General features: G+C 47.0%; 1 protein-coding gene across 8 annotated transcripts in view; it reads right to left on the bottom strand.

Annotated features, from left to right (window-relative positions):
- pcm1 (pericentriolar material 1) overlaps positions 1-16540 on the bottom strand; it is a 29872-nt gene that overhangs the window by 4709 nt on the left and 8623 nt on the right. For 7 of the 8 annotated variants that reach the window (XM_042102553.1, XM_042102546.1, XM_042102550.1 and 4 more), the window contains 22 exons: positions 15789-15966; positions 14895-15004; positions 14151-14433; positions 13756-13906; positions 13410-13604; positions 13065-13225; positions 12077-12306; positions 11706-11824; positions 10920-11049; positions 10453-10602; positions 9478-9656; positions 8535-8723; positions 8074-8311; positions 7672-7817; positions 7359-7537; positions 5894-6065; positions 3428-3810; positions 3107-3277; positions 2053-2109; positions 1030-1202; positions 641-772; positions 108-228 (listed from right to left, as the gene is read on the bottom strand). In XM_042102553.1, coding sequence (XP_041958487.1) covers positions 108-228; positions 641-772; positions 1030-1202; positions 2053-2109; positions 3107-3277; positions 3428-3810; positions 5894-6065; positions 7359-7537; positions 7672-7817; positions 8074-8311; positions 8535-8723; positions 9478-9656; positions 10453-10602; positions 10920-11049; positions 11706-11824; positions 12077-12306; positions 13065-13225; positions 13410-13604; positions 13756-13906; positions 14151-14433; positions 14895-15004; positions 15789-15966 — 3847 coding nt within the window. The remainder of the gene's footprint in view (positions 1-107; positions 229-640; positions 773-1029; positions 1203-2052; positions 2110-3106; positions 3278-3427; positions 3811-5893; positions 6066-7358; positions 7538-7671; positions 7818-8073; positions 8312-8534; positions 8724-9477; positions 9657-10452; positions 10603-10919; positions 11050-11705; positions 11825-12076; positions 12307-13064; positions 13226-13409; positions 13605-13755; positions 13907-14150; positions 14434-14894; positions 15005-15788; positions 15967-16540) is intronic. The other variant, XM_042102551.1, reaches the window with a different exon arrangement.

The raw sequence follows: 16540 nt of genomic DNA, 5'->3' as shown, positions 1-16540 counted from the left end.
AGCACATTAGCGAAGCTTGCAGCAGCCCTGGAGATTAGGCAGCAGGAGAACTGCTCTGATAGGTTCTCTAACAGGATTTGAGGATTTTCATTGCTGGCTGCCCTCACCTAGGTCGTCACTGGCAAAGGGCTCCAGGTTGGAGGAGGTGGACATGAAGCTCTCCTCATCCACAGAGTCACCGTCGGCCGCCAGCTTCGGCTTCAGGCCCATGTTCTTTTCCGACATCTCCTACACAAGTCAAACACCAGTTGGTTTCAAGCCATGTAATACATCTTCCTTAGTAGGGCTGAAAGATTAATCAATTTGCGATCACAAATTGAACTATTGCAACTATATTAGCATATCACAAAGGCTGCAATTAATCATGCAACTCGAAACTATGATTACCGGTATTTGCGAGTATTTGGGATTTACCAGAAGTGATGCAAAAACAAACAAAGGTACTTGGGTACTACGCAAAACTACCAATGCTTGACCTTTCTCTATTCATCTTCCTCGACCATGCACACATACCACCACTCGTGCCTATTACCAATCCCAGAGTTCAGCTGACTATCAGATATCCATCAACTGACGAGACGCAAAAAGCAAGGGAGGAAATGGAAGCAAAAGAAAGAGGAAGTGAGGAGTGAGTGTTTACCGCATCACTGGTGACCAGACTCTCACTGGGGGTGAGCTCAGACTGGGAGCCCCCAACCCACACCGCCGGCCCCAAGGAGGAAGCCTGGTCCTCGGCCACGTTCTTCTCAGTCAGGTGCCTGGTCACGATGTCCTGGAGGTCAGCAGCATCACAGATTGCAGATCAGACAGAACAGACGTTTCTATTTTACACTGGAGAACTAGGGAGTGAATATCTTAAAAGGGGACTATGTGTAGGATTTTAATGTTTTAACATTCAGAAATTACCTACAAATATCAACAGAACAAATAAACGCTCTGATGTGGTGTCAAAAATGGCATTGGTGCATTCTGTACAGATATAGACATTTTGCATTGAATAGAACAGCTACTGTCTGCTCCTCACCATACCTGTAATGAGTAGAGGGCCCTCTGGCGAAGGTAGTCAGAATTGAGAAGCTGCAACTCGTGGAAAAGCTCAATGAGGAAGTGTGGGCGCGACTCGTTCTGGGAGATGAGGGTAGCCACCTCAGAGTAGATGGTCTCCCTCAGAGCTTCGAACAGCGAGAAATCACTGCTAGCATCTGAAGCACAGAGGGGGAGACACGGATGCTCAAATCAACAATGCAAGGACAGCTTTACCACTACGGGGTACAAGGGGGATACGGAGAAGGAAACGTAGAAGGGGCAGTCAGAGTACGCATCAGCAACCCACCAAAGAGAAACGATCATCGTGCAAAATCATTTTCAAATGTCATTCTTGCAATGATTATAGAGGTCCAAGCAGTTCAATAGTACATATTATGTATACAATAACTGGTCAAGTATATAATCTGAAGTCTCAATTAAGTGTGCCATTTTGTGTTCTGAGCCGGTAAACACACAAAACAGAGGAGTCAGTTGCCTCGAATAATTTTGGACAGCCTCCTAAAGTAACAGGCAGCAGTTCCTTTCAGTCAAAAAGTTCTTGGCACCTGCTGTAAAGGATCCTGGTTGGTCATTTTTGGCCAGGTAATGTGGTACAGAGGCAGAACCAAACATGCACAGATGTCAGCAGCAAAACTCTAAAAGTATTATTAGAGGGAAAAAACGGTCAAAGTACCACTCAGATCAAAGACAGCAGCAGCTGCCATTCCCACCAATCTAGTCTGAAAGAGCCAGTGAGAGACAAGCTACAGCACCATCACACGTGAAAGAGCCATGACGACGACGTGACACATCAACCAGGACGGAGGAGGACGTCTTGTGCATGGCGTGCCTCATTAATGAAAAACGTTCTACCCATAACAGACAGCCTTGTTAGAGAAAAAGAGAATGTTAGCCAACAGAGGGATGGTTGAGGAGAATTGGGATGGTTGAGGAGAATTGGGATGGGTGAGGGCGGTGGGGGGGGGGGGGGGTCTCTTAGACATGCGGGGGTGCAAAAGTGGTTACCTGGAGCTTCAGTGCATGCAATTCTGTTAGAGAGGAAGGGTGTTCTCCAAGCATACGCTGTGAGGAGCACAACAACAAATATCAAAACCAAAAAATAAAATAGACTCTTGGCAGGATGTTATTCAGGGAATATATATGATTACTAATTACTGCCAGACAAAATGTACTTTGAACTAGCTCATCACAAACGAGACAGTAACGTGTTAGGAATTTTGCTTTGTTTCGTTTCGTTTGGCGAGGCTTTGCCCAGACTTAAAATGGTCTAATGCTGCCTTCAAATGCTTGTCAGAATTACAATTCCTACTTGAATAGCCTTTGGTGCCTGTCTTTTAGTCCACTTACAGCTTGAAACACAATGCATCTTTATTTGCACAATGCAAATAAGAAAACACTTAGAATACATCCAGTAAGTGGATGTGTGTATGTACAATGGACTTACATCAACCACGCACATGACCATTAAAACACGCCAAGTCAGAATTTGGGTTCCTCCTTGCAACTGCAACCTTTAGTAGACATGCATGTACAACCAGGGTGCGGTACGTGCAGTAATTCTATACAGCTTGTGATGACAGCATGAATTCTAATGCAAACACATGATGTATGGGACATGTACAGAACCCTGCATTCAGGCCTGCGTTTGTGCATGATGAGAAACAGGGACATCTGCAGAAGCCAATTCTAGCTATGTCTTATTCCATGACCATGGTGTTCCTTGTACAGTAAAAACATTTATTTTTTCTCTCCTTCTCTCCAACACACATTAGTAAACTCTTGTCTGTAAGAGTTTCTAACAACACTTGCTGCCATGGACACCTTGATGCTTTTGGCTCAAATGGCATCTCAAATCACATCTCACATCTCATAGTTAGCTTTACAGTAATAGAATGATGGAACATCCAACCGAAAGCCTCATCTACATGGGTTAATGTACTCTATATTTGTATAGAGTACATTCTGTCTGGAACAGACTATGCTTTAATGGGAACCATTTTTAGTCCTCTCTGGTTCTACAGATGCGGCCTATTCTGTGCTTGTGTGTGTTCTGGCTGACCTGATGACACGTCGTTGGGCTTGCTGCTCTTGGTCTTGCTGTCCAGCTTCTCCTGGGTGAGTTTGTCCAGTAGACTCTGGTTGTGGCCTCTGGGCTGGGCCTGGGGGGCTCTGCCCCTCTCCCTCCCCTGGAAATAGTCTGCTGTGCTGGACACACTGTCGCTCTCTACACCTGGGACCAGAGGAAAGATTTAGGATTTTATTTGTCTATTTAATAGCTCAAGCACCACCTATGACAAAGTCACCAGCTTGAAAGAAAAATCTCATAAAATCAATATCTTAAATTGTGCCGTTTTTGCCACACACACACACACACACACACCTGCATGTTTTCCCTTGCCCCTCCTTCGTCGGGTCTTGGCGTTGGGCGTTTTGTCACGCGAGGCCAGGCTGGCCTGAGCGGAGGCCTTCCTGCCAGGCCGGTAGGTCCTGGTGACTGTGGTGGGGTCCCCCGGGTCGGGCATGCTGCTCAGGGACTCCTGCGAGTCTTGCTGCTGGTAGCAGCGCGCCCGGAGCAGTCTGGGCGCGACAGGCGACGAAGACGGGGTGTAGGACTGTTGCTGCTGCAGCGGCGGGCGCTGCGTCTGGGGGAGTCGCGCCCCTGAGCCGGGGGGCGGAGCATGCTGCTGCTGCTGCTGGGGGCCGTGGGAGCTGTTCAGCCAGCCGGGGCTCTGAGGGTCCGTCAGGCTGCTGTCTGCCTGAGGCCTGAGGGGAACCGGCACACGGAAAGAGAGGAAAGGACAGAAGTGACTACCCCATGCCCCCAATGGGATTTGTTTGCAAATTGTGATGGTAGATGGACTGCATTTATATAGCGCTTTTCCATTCCTCTGGGCACTCAAAGCGCTTTACAATTCTATGCTTCAGATTTCCCCCCCACACACACAAATGCACCGATGGCAGGGGCTGCCATGCAAGGTGCCAACCTGCACATCAGTAAGAGGGACACATTCAGCACAGTGGAACAAGGGTTTGAAATTTCTTCTTTCAGATACATTTCCATGAAACACGGTAGAAGGTGACCAGAGCCACCTGTTGGCTTGATGGTGAATTAACATAACAACAGACTGGCAATGTCCCTGTAGAGGTAGACAAACAGTCAAGACTATGAACAGGTGATTGTCAGAGACTGGAGTCATCTCTGATACTTCTGTTTAATTTTACTTCACAATCTGGAATTCAAGGACTTCTACTTTGCATAGCTATCGGAAACATGTGTACGTACGACTGTACAAGCAACATATAAAAACGGAATGACACTGGCAGATAGCTGAAGTAGTAGACATGAATGGTGTGCTACATCTGATCGTTTTCAGCAGAACTTACAGACATGACTGATCCCACCCAGTGTGACAGGGTGGTGGGAGAGAGAAACAGCAGTCACATCTGAGCTAGTGACCCACTTCATGTCAGCACTGGAGTTCAGTGGAGCAGGTAATCACTGCAGGGCCCGACATTTACATCTGGTCTGCTTTAACACACAGCTCAATAACAATACTTACATGTTGGGTTGATATCCAATCAAATCACATGGTGATTATAAACCCGTTAAGCCTGTGAGGCTGGATACAGATTGCCATTTAACTGCATTTGAAATCTATAGTGGTGGCAGATCAATACAATGCAAATATTTTCAATACTTCTGTTACTTCACAATACTAGTAATAGTGGTCGGACTATTTGCAGGCAGAAATGGGTTTGGGATTGTTGTCAAATTGCAAAGAATTGCTACTGTACAGATAGAGAATCAATGGGGTAGGCATGACATATCAAAGTAGGCCTCTTTTTTTCACTACTGACAGGTTCAAGATGTAATCACAAATGTTGGCCAACATGGAAAGGAACAGATAAATATATCTGTTTACCCAGTGGATGTATGGCAACTTAATATGAGTGTTTCTACGGCAGTAGTAAGTTACAGCTTCATAACATCAGTAGGCTAACTCAATGTTGCACAGCCTATAGAACAGAAGCCAATCTACTGCATTTAATGGTCTTTACTTTATTCAAGTAACACGCGTTCTTGTACATTTCATCGTTGTGAAGCTCACATTTGCTCATATCATGGTCCATTTGTTTTCTTATCTTCCCATCTCACGCTAACTGTGTTCCCATTAGTAATCACTGTATCTTCCCTTAGCGTACCAGTAAAATGGCCGCTGCTACCCAAACGTGACAGAGTTTGTGCGACTGTAGTAAATAAGCTGACCAGAAAACTAATAAAATGATCTCAAGCCTGTCTGGCATGGATAGAAACAGGCATTCAATCCAGCCCAACAGCTGAAGGAGGGGGTGGAGGCTGGCACTACAATCTCCAGAGGTTAACAAGAATGAGTCCCAGTCCAACTGGGGTGAGGGGGTGAGAGAGAGAGAGAGAGAGAGAGAGAGAGAGAGAGAGAGAGAGAGAGAGAGAGAGAGAGAGATGGGTCTGCTCTCAAGGGGCTTAGCTGTGGCCTACATACATAAAGTCTCTGAGCCTGAACTGAGGTCAGGGGTAGAGCGGCTTCTCTTCCAGGGGAGCAGACTTGGTGTGCATTTCTGCCTCCTAGAGCCCCCTAAGGCTCTAGAAGCCCCTAAAATGCAACCTAGGGTCTTTTAGTGAATGTACCAGAGACGCACTGAATCTTAAAAGTGGCGCTTCCGTCCTAACTATGCTTTTAAACTAAAGTTTGACTTAGTACATTCACAAAAAGATTGCGTTGCATTTTGGCGAGAGTTACGCTTTACCATACACACACCCAACCACCACAAACAGGAACAGAGAAATGCACAGATGCACACACTGTACCGGTTGTCCGTGTTGTTGAATGTGGATCTCTGCAGGGGTGGTGGGAAGCTCATGTACTCTGTCTTCATGGAGAGGTTTGGGTCCTGTTGCTGCTGAGAGGGGCCAGCCTGCGCAGCAGGGCTCTGGGGGAACTCGCCCCCCGCGGAAGGAAACATGGGGGCCATGTTAAAGCCTGGGAGGAGGTGAAGGAGGAGACCTTAAAACAAATACTCAAAACAGAAAGGACTGCTTTAACTAATAGATTAAAGTATCTACAAAATGCCTTACAAATGCACGTATGTAAATGTCCACACATACAAGCATTAGCATTTGCAATCAAGTTGTCCATCATTCCATGTTCTTCTGATGCACGAGTGAACTTTAACACTTGAACACAAGAACAGATCTGAACAATGACATGCCGTGTAATAAGTTGACCGAGGGAAGCGAGTCACTGCTAACTAGGTCAAGGTGACCTGCGCACAAATTCTGTTCAGTACACCGTTTCCATGGCAACAGAATGAGGTCACAGCCAAGCTCTACAAAGAAGTTGTGAATCTGTGCAGAGAAGTAAGACAGACGCTGCTGTGGATGAGCTCTGTTTGTTCGTGCCTACTGCTGAGTCTGAAGTATGTGTGTGCTACTTGTGTATCTGCATCTCTGCCCTTTTGTGTGCATGCGCTCCAACATGCATTTGGTTCAGTTCAATTTCAATTTAATATCACTTTTTAGAGCGCCAAAACATTGCACGTCTCATGGCGCTTTACGTAAGGGATAACGGCCGCCGAGGTGTCCTGTTATACGGAATTAATGGACGAGGGGCAAAAAAACTCCGATGCGCAGCGGAGTTGCCTCCGCCCGAGTCCATTAATTCCTTATAACTGGACACACCTCGAAGGCCGTTATCCCGCTTATCACCTGGTTGCCACTGTAAAGCAAAGGAAACACGCGGTTCCGTTTAAAAAGAAGCTCACTAGTTCAACTTGTTGTACAACTTTCGTTGGCCCTATAACAGCAATAGCATGGACAGTTAGCTTGTTTACAGTCGATTCCATTGTTGCGAAGCCTGCAACCATCGTCCTACTATGGTTGTTATAGTTACCATTCATAAGCATTGATATGGAACGGTGTCCTGTTATTCTGAATTAATAGCCACCCCACCCGCCAATCAGAAAAGAGTATTTCTTCTCTCCGGGTGATAAAGAGTGTTAAACAATCAGAGAAGGCCCATGAGTAACTGGGGCGAGGAAAAACTCCCTAGAATTGGAGATACATGTAGGAAGAAACCTCGAGCAGATCCACGACTCAAGGGCCTGACCCATCTGCCTAGGGTCAGTACAGAACAGTAGGTCTGTTTACATGATAAATTAATAAGTTAGTTAGGTGTAGAGAAAAAAAACATGGTGTTTAAAGCCACCTGAAGTGTATGTTACAAACTGGTAAGAAGCCAATGTATGAAAATTGTACACATCCTGTGGCGGCCTACCAGGGGAGCAGGGGGCGAGCCCCGGCAGGTTGAGCGCATAGGGCAGGAAGATGGAGGGGGAGAGAGAGCAGGTGCTGGAGTCTTGCGTGGAACCTGGCTGGACCCGAGACTTCTGCTGCCCCGTTTGCTGTTGCTCCTGCTGCTGTTTACGAAGCAGCTCATTCAGACCCTGCTTCAACCTGAGACACACAGACACACACCTTATACAACATGCAAATTGATATTCACCAAACCATTCCCCAATGCAAAACACAGCTGAATAGTTCTGCTCAAGGAAAACCTCAGTACTGTGTTTATATGCGTGTGTGGGTACCTCTGGATGTTGCTCTGCTGCCAGGCTAACTGTGTGTAGCACTGGTTGAGCTGGTGCATGATGAGGGGCACCTGAGGAGAGGCCATGCTTCCTGGCAACACGTTATATGGCCCAGTCATCAGTGTCTGCAGCATGTAGGACAGAGTCTGAAGGACATGTGGAGAAACACACCGTGAGAAGAGCGAGACTGAGGGAACGTCTGTTCCAGGCATCATTCTGATCCAACATGATATCCACTCTCAAAAATCAATTCAATGCACAAAATCCACTGACTGGGCAATTATGGAAATATAGTGAGTGCACTAAAGTATACGCACAATAAGAAATAAAAATAGACACAGAGTAGCCTTGTACACAGATGAATCAGTGAAAAACACCAGGGGCTACTGCTGCTGCCCCCACCTGTTGGTCCTGCAGCAGTGTCTGGCACATGCTGGTGCTGAAGTCCAGTTGTTTCTGCAGCTGGCTGACCTGCTCCTGCCAGTAGTGCGTGCCCTCGGTGAATGAGAGGTCCGTCGCCCAGCGCAAGTTCTCCTGCCGCCTCCCGCCGCTGCTGCCCTCACCCTGCTGCTGCTGCTGCTGCTGCTTGGATTGGCTCAGTCCAGCACTCTCCCCCTGGTACCCACCCGAGCCCTTCAGACTGAGTGCCAGAGAGACGGGGGGGGGGGGGGGGGGGGGAATAGGACAGGTGTTCTAATAATAATAATAATAATAATAATAATAATAATAATGTTCTCTAAGCAGGTTATTTACATACTGCATTTCCCAAACCCAAGGATGCTTTACAAAGAGTTGCTAATGAAATATAAAACATCAATGATTTCTCATTCAACACTACCCATTGGGGTATTTGGTTTACAGACCTGTTCCTGCTTTTCTTGCTGCTGTAGGACGGTTGCTTCCTGGGGTAAACCTGCAGGTCATCAGTGTAACTGGACTCTTCACCGGAGTCCTCTCCCTCCTCCTCTTCCTCAGCCTCCACCTCTGAAGCATAGCTGTCCTCTTCGTCATCCAGTCTGCACGGAGTGGAACCTCCCCACGTGGCCATGGTCCTGAAGGAGAGAGACAGCGGGGAGGGCAAGGAGGAGACCAGAGAGTTGACGAGAGAGTGAGACAGAGTGGACCAAAGAGGATTAGGGGTGTTCCATATGCAGAGGGGCACAAATACAGCCACACCTCTTATTACATCCTAAATCCTACATTACTAAATCCTCTTTCATAGTTACGAAAGATTGATGACAGAATCTACTACAGACCAAGTGAAAAACAGCTCGAGAACTGCACACCTCTGGAAACTTGCCAAGCACATGTATTTACTGTGCTCGTTCCCTTAGCAAATCTATTTGATTGACATTCACCCTGTGGGGTAGAGGAGACCTCAGTCTCAGCACTGCTATAGTGTTCACTCACTTGTCCTTTCCTCGTCCCTCGGCCCCTAAGCGTCTATGTGCTGCCATCCTCTGCTCTCTTGAAGCATGAATACCATAGTGTGTACAGTCCCACCAATAATACCAGTCATGACATCAAGAATACATTTATTTTCTCTCACTCTATTCTGGACAGTACTCATTCTCCCTCCCCCATTCCCACCAGCTCTCTCTGTGAATAACATTCTCACCTTCTCTTTGAGAACAGAGCAATTTTCCACACTCTTTGGCTCCATCTATCATATCTCTTTCACACCTTCTCCTTTTCTCTCCTTCACACCTTTTATGAGTGGAGTCTGTGAGTGCATTTGCTTTATCAGTACCCCCCCCCCCCCCCATATCCCTCCATCCCGCCCCACGTGCTACTCCTCCACCTCACCTCTCATCCCTGCTGATGGCGTGTGGGAGGTGTGTCGTATCGAGCGCTGCGTCGCTCCTGTAGGAGGTGTCGTGGAGCACGCTGCGGCGCTGCTGCTCTGCCATCAGGCTCTCCAGGTGCTTCCTGCGCTGGCGCAACTCCTCGCGCATGATCTGGTGTCGCCGCATCTCCGTCCACAGCTGGGCGGGAGAGACCACGCACAGACGGATAACAAGACAACCCAGAGATCAGACTCGGCACAAAATAAGAGGGAGGACCAAATCACAACAACAAGCTCTACAGGAAGTAAACAAGGGTTAGTTTGAGCACAGCGCGCAGGACAGTCTGATTAGAGAAACGAGTCCAATCACAATCGTAAACAACTGAGAGCCAATTACAGCGTGGCAGCAGAACACACTAAAGAGAGAAGTCATTTCTCCACCTCCACCGATCCACCCATCCCGTCCCTGTGCTCCCGTCTAATGAAGGAAGTGGCCCACTTCTGACTAGCCGGCCTCACAGGAGCCAAGGGGGGTGGGGGTGTAGTCACTACTCCTCTTTTAACAGGCTGAATAAAGGACGTAACCCAATTTCACGATGACTCTGGAATTCCTCTGACAGCAACACCTGAACCGGGCCAGAGCCAGTCACTACAGTACATGAGAAGAACGTTAGGAGGGTCCACTCACACCAGCAGTGACTGGCAGAATGGAGCTGTTTTTTTAGCACAAGATTTAGCACAAGCCTTTGTGTCTGAATAGGCCTTATTAAAGCACTGGCTCAGCTTCAAAAGAAAGTCAATCTATTTACACTATTCACTTAAAAAGATTTGCAGATGCAAATCCTGTGGATAAATCTAAATTATGTTTGTCTGATTGATTATCAGATGTTTTTTTCAGGTAGGTAGTGATTTAGATACACAAGTGCAAGGTCATGAAGATGTAGGGAGTACATAAGCAACCTAACACACTGACATAGTCTGACACACACACAAACCTCGTTGTCAGCGACGGAGGCGGAGGCAGCTTCAGCGGAGGGCTTGAGGACAGTTGAGGTGGCTGAAGCAGAGTTCCCACAGGCTGGGGTGGACGCTGCTGCCGGGATCTTCCTCAGAGCCGGCCCGCTCACAGAGCTGGACACGGACGACTGGAGACATAAAATGGGAAGAGAGTGAAAATGGGAAAAGAGTGAAGATGGAAAGCCACCCAAGAGAATGCCTATAATCCAAACAGCCATTCCTCACACCCAAAACAAATGCCGAGAATGAAACGCACCACTAAGGCTAAAAAACATGAACAGTGGTCTGGAATGCATGTGAGGCAAAGGCTGTACGCATCTACACACCTCAAGTGTGTTTACAGATTAACACAGGGTATGAACCCCCAGGGCAGTTCTTCATTCCATGGAGGAGAGTGTGTGTGTGTGTGTGTGTGTGTACGCTTGAACTCAAACATCTCTTTGACCTGCAGGTCTGGGCATGCCCGCTGCAGGTCCTGGATCTTGCCCTGGATGTCCATGAGCCGTTGGCGCTCCTCCTGCAGCTGCTTCAGCTCCTGCTGCTGCTGCTTCAATTTCTCCTCATACAGCTTCTCCCTGGCAACCCACAGCAAACACAAACACAGCCCATCAAACACAACACACACACTTGAATTTCCCGTTGGGGGATCAATAAAGTATCTATCTACACACACGCACACAAACTACTAACTGAGATACAGCCACCTTCCCATCCACATTTGTAACAGGGTTTCTGCAGGTTTCAACAAGTTAAAAAGAAAACATTTTAAAAACTGCTTTAAGACCATCTTGAATGAATCTAAGACAGATTTCATGCCAAGCAAAATATATGACAGAAAATTCAAAAGTCAGAGTCAAGTATTATAAAATAAGATTATATTAGTTCTCAGTTACATGTGGATCTTGAGCATCTTTGAAGTTTTATTACATTGTGATTAATCTGTACTTTTGAGAAAGAACAATACCCAACATGTACAACCTAAGCTTCCAAAAAATGAAAATGATGACTGTAGAAGTACCTACACAAACCTAAATGTACTGCATTATATTTTCATGTATTTCAAACTTTTGAAGGCCTCAAATGTGTTAGACCCCCTGGAAAAACCTGTGATAAAAACAGCCACCCACCAACCCAGGCAGACAAAACACATCCATGTGAACGCACGCACGCACGCGTGTGCACACACACACAATCATTAACGCCTTTTAGTACTGAGGAGGGTTTAGCGTACCGGGCCTGGTCAGAGAGGACTAGCTCTCTCTTGGCTTTGGGAGCAGGAGCCCTGGTGTTGTTGGGCTGCTGGTGGAGCCCCTCCTCCTCATTGGCGGTGGTGGCATCCGTATCATCACTCTACAGAACAACACCACAATCAGGATGGTCACACTGGCGCATCAAGGAGAAAACATGCTACTCATCATGATATTAATCAATCTTATTTCATGACAACACCTAAATGAATGAATAAAAACACCAAATTAAAAAATAGCATAAAAAAATAGTTTCAAAAATCTCTGCAACATGTAGGGGAATTCCTTTTTTAAAAAGGACATAATAAAAACACCAAAGCTGTTACTCAGTAAATCTTATATCCAAAAGACTGACCTGCACCATGGCTACCAGCTCCTGAAGCTGGCGCAACTTCTGTTTAGCGGTATGGAGGCGGTGGACTTTCTGGGCGAACTCTGTGTCCTCATCCGCAACACCCAGGCTGCTCCGCCGACTGGACCCAGAGCCGTCGCTTTCTCTGCGCCTGCGCCGTGCGCCGTCTTCCTCTAGAGCCTCGTCGTCATCCTTCACGCCGTTGAACTGGCGGTCCCTGTTATATTGGCATTCTGAGTGGCAAGTGGAAGAAGGGGGTTGGTAGATAGTCTGGTTACAAATCAATTAAATCATTGAGCATGTTCTTCACCAGTGTATGTAACGACTGCAATGTATGTAATGGCTGCCAATAAAGCACATTTCAAAGAATAAAATCAAATGCAACTGCAGAGATTGCTTTGTAGAGAAGCCCACGATGCCTTCTTCACAGATGTGTTTTCCTGGGTGGTTCTAATGGTTCTGTATTTTTGTCTACATTTATGTAGAAGTGAAGTGGAGGTAAATGAAGTAGAGGTAGACTGCAGAAACCCCCTATAGGGCTATAACCAGACCAGCCTCCAGCAAGATAAATGATTCTATAGATCATTATATACTCTCCACCCCATGGAAATTAAGGGTAGTGCATCATTACGTAAGCAATTAAGATCATTCTTAATGAATTTAACCTTGAATATCAATAAAGTATCTATCTATCTATCATTCCTGCCAATGTGACTGGCATGTTTCCGTTGCTTCCGTTTGCCCTGCAGAGGCTCACTAGCAACTTGAGGTATAAAATAGTACTGAGAGGCCAACGGCAGCTCCAGCTGGTTAGCACGTTAACCTTAGCAGATATCTGAGCAACACCGCTGAGGTGTTTTTGCCATTATATGAAAAAGGTAATTTCATCACATTCTGTCGCCATTTGTAGTTCATTTTTATTTTTTTAAAAAAGCATGTTTAAGTAGAGTGTGGAATACTAATTTCAGGTTTATTTTGCACGGTGTAGTACCGATGACAGAGGGGATGTTGAGGCTCCTGAGGTTGGTGGCGGAGCGGTTGTTGATCTCACAGTCTGTGTTCAGGCGACCCTCTCTGTTGTTGCTGCCACCTGCGCCTCGCCCATTAGTGAGGCTGTTCATGTCCACCCAGTTAGCAGTGTGCCGGGGGTTTCTAAGCAGCAGAGAGTCAAACAGATCAAATGACCACTGAACAAAAAACTGACAACTGAGCTTGTGTTTGTGTGTTAATTATTAAAGAGTAGAAGGGTGAAGAGTTAAGTGGTTTAAGCTCCACTCCATATAGATCAATTTGTTTGTGCATGTTTGCCTGCAAATCAGCTGAAAGAGCCTAGTACCTGATATTTGTGATGGGTTCTCTATTCTCCTGCTCAGAGTCGAATATTGCCTCAAAAAGCGACCCATCCTCTGTCTCCTCATCATCATCCTTGACGTTCTCGTTGACAGCGTCCACCATCATATCCGACGTCTGCTCATAGTACTGGACCAGCTCCCGCAGCTCGTTCAGGCGCTTGTGCACCTCCTTCAGCTTCCTGTCAGACATGGCAGAAGAGACAGCTAGGGGTCAGAGATTCGGAGTGAGAGAAACGACGACATTTCACTGGCCCCTAAGGGCAAGGTCCGCAAGGTGACAGGGAGCTCATGTGGTCAGGTAACTCATTGCTGGCTCCGGTGTAACGGTACCTGAGTTTGTCAGCAGGATGGCTGGTGTCCTCCAGGTAGGAGTCCTGCCGCACTGCACGCGCTCCGTTGGCCTCCCGGCCAAGGACGGAGGGACGCTCGGACGACACACCTGCACCCAACCCCCGTTGGGAGGAGAGAGACGCTCCCCGACCTGAGGGAGAACGAAAGAAAGAAAGAATTTTCACTTAAGCTCATCATTACTAGAACTGAAAAAGTGAAAATCTGAATCTCCAAAAATAATCTCAAGATTCTGTGTCTCCAACACAAAAAATCTACATTATTCTTATTCCACACAGAAAGTGATAACACCAAGGCCTCAATGTGATATAAGGTTTAACATCAGTTAAACATCCTAATGCACTGCATTAGGAGGAGGTGGCGGTGGCGCTGCTCACAGGAGCTGTTGTTGAGCGTCTGGTCTCGGAGGGAGTGCAGCTCCTGCAGGATCTTGTCCATCGTTTCCTTCTTGTCCTGCAGGTCCTGCAGCTTGCTGAGCTTGGCGGTGGCGGCAGAGGCAGAGGCCCCGGCAGAGGCGGAGGCCGGGGCGGCAGAAGCCCCGCGGGGGGAGAGGGGACTATGGGGCTGCGAGTGGGACTGCTGGGGCACCCTGGAGCGACACACCTCTCTGGACAGGGACAGACTCTCCGCCTGACGCCGGTTATCAGGCACTGCCTTAGTCTGGAGGTGCAGAAGGATGGGGGGGGGGGGGGGGGGGGGGGGGATGAACAGACCTGTTAATGGGCAGTCACAGACTAACACTTTAGAGTTTGTAGTTTGGCAGTGTCAGCAACATTTAATCGTTGCTTGAAATTAAGAGTAAGAGGGTGACGGGTCCAAGCCAAACAATAAACGGAACACATTTATAAAATGGAACCGCATAATACAAATCACTTCATGATTTGAACATGAGTATTATGCCAGTGGAGAACCTTCCACATAACTTCATATCAAGTCTTCACTATGGCACTATGCAGGTACACATCACTTTATGTTTCCTTAAAAAGCAACAATGCAAGCTTTTTGGCATCTGTGCTTGGTGTTAAATGAGTATTCTGCTTTTAACAGCAATATGGTATCCATGTCAACTTGCCTTGCATATGTGACATACTGAGAGTGTGCGCGCACGACGCACGTGTTACCTGTGAGTCATGGAGCTGGTTGTGGAAGCGCTGGATGAGGTCGTTCAGTTCATCATTGAGCTCCGAGGTGATGCTGATGCCAGACACACTGCCTGTGGTCTCCGTCACCACTGACACACACCACACAAACAAAGCACATTTGATTTAAATATAAATAAATCCACAAGGCTCATCATTACCCACCAGCCATTTACCCATTTCACCTGAGCATTTCATTTTCACTTGTCTGATCTGTACACAACTGCACAGTCCATCAGCCGTGACGGCCTATAAATCCCTCCCTCCCACTCGGCACATTCTCTATTCTCCAATAACCTTAAGGGGGAATTTTGAAATGACCATTCTAATGTGTTTTTTTTTTTTTTGCGGTACGTGTTGGCTTTAGCAAATCTAATGCAGTCTAGAAATGCCAGAATGCGATACACCCACGAAGATAACCACTCCTGACCATTTAAGCGATGTGTGGAAAGTTTTTTGATTTCCATCAGAAAACAGAAAAATAACAAGTAGCCTAAAGATGTCGTAATCTGCAGAATATGTAGGCTGAGGCCCAAATAAAAAACAAATATCACTCGACAGCGAGCAGCCTGAGTGCACATCTGGCAACACTACACCCTGACAAGCTAGGTAGGCAACAGTCCGAGGGCGAGGAGCCGCAGCTAAAGCAGGCAAGAATTAGCCTACCGCTATTTTGCCTCCCTCCTCTAGGTCCGGTGCTTCCGTCACTTATCTGATAGGCTAATTTGTGGCATAATGGATTATGGAGCCCATTCAGCCTGTATCGACGGTTTGCTATATGGCAGGTAAATCACTCAGCCTCCTTCACCCTCCCATCAACACTGCCCTCTTTACTGATCTATAAATCTCTCCCACATCCCCATCAGGACTCCTCACCGGTCTCGTCCATGACCTGCATGGCCTGCTCAGCGGTCTGCTGCATGGCCAGGAGTGCCGCCTGTCTGCCCTGCAGCGCCCGCAGCTGCTCCTGCTGCTCCAGCATCTTCTTCAGCAGGTCGTGCTGCTTACGCAGGTTCTCCAGCTCCTCCTTCTGCTCCCCGCGCACGCCTCGGCCCTGACACACACACACACACAGTTACTGACAGGGGCACGATCATGTGGCAACTCCAAAAATTAGCTTGCAAATTAATGAACTGTGGCAGGACACATGTTCTTACCCATATGTGGAGCCCCCATAACAGTTTGGAGGTACTAGCACCGAGTGTGTCAGACACCAAAACAGCAGTCAACTACATGAACCCATTTTAATTATGATTTATTTAATCATAGGCAATGTTTTGGAGAGAACCCTTTTATTAAGCATATTTAAGCATTCTTTAAGTAATGTCAAAGTTGCTTTGAGGTTAAGCTATTTATCCATTCACTGAGCATGTGAAGACAAATCAAACTTTTAATTAAGTCCAAATCATGATCCTCTATTGTTTAAATGTATGCTAACTTGCATTAATGTAACAGCTTGAGCGTGAAGTGAAAGTCTAGATGAATTCAAACCAGACTTTTTCTTGTGAGGCGCAGCTTTCATTAGCAATGTTGATGGAATATTTCCCAGGGATCACAAAAACACTCTCTAAGCACCAAAATCAATGACGCATCTTGCCTGAGGGCAGTCACCTGCCTCCCAGTCCCTG

The sequence above is a fragment of the Alosa sapidissima genome, chromosome 1, assembly GCF_018492685.1.
Source record: "Alosa sapidissima isolate fAloSap1 chromosome 1, fAloSap1.pri, whole genome shotgun sequence".
In the NCBI taxonomy this organism is placed as follows: Eukaryota; Metazoa; Chordata; class Actinopteri; order Clupeiformes; family Clupeidae; genus Alosa; species Alosa sapidissima.
The sequence above is the reverse complement of the archived record's forward strand: the minus strand, read 5'-3'. Positions and strand labels throughout refer to the sequence as shown.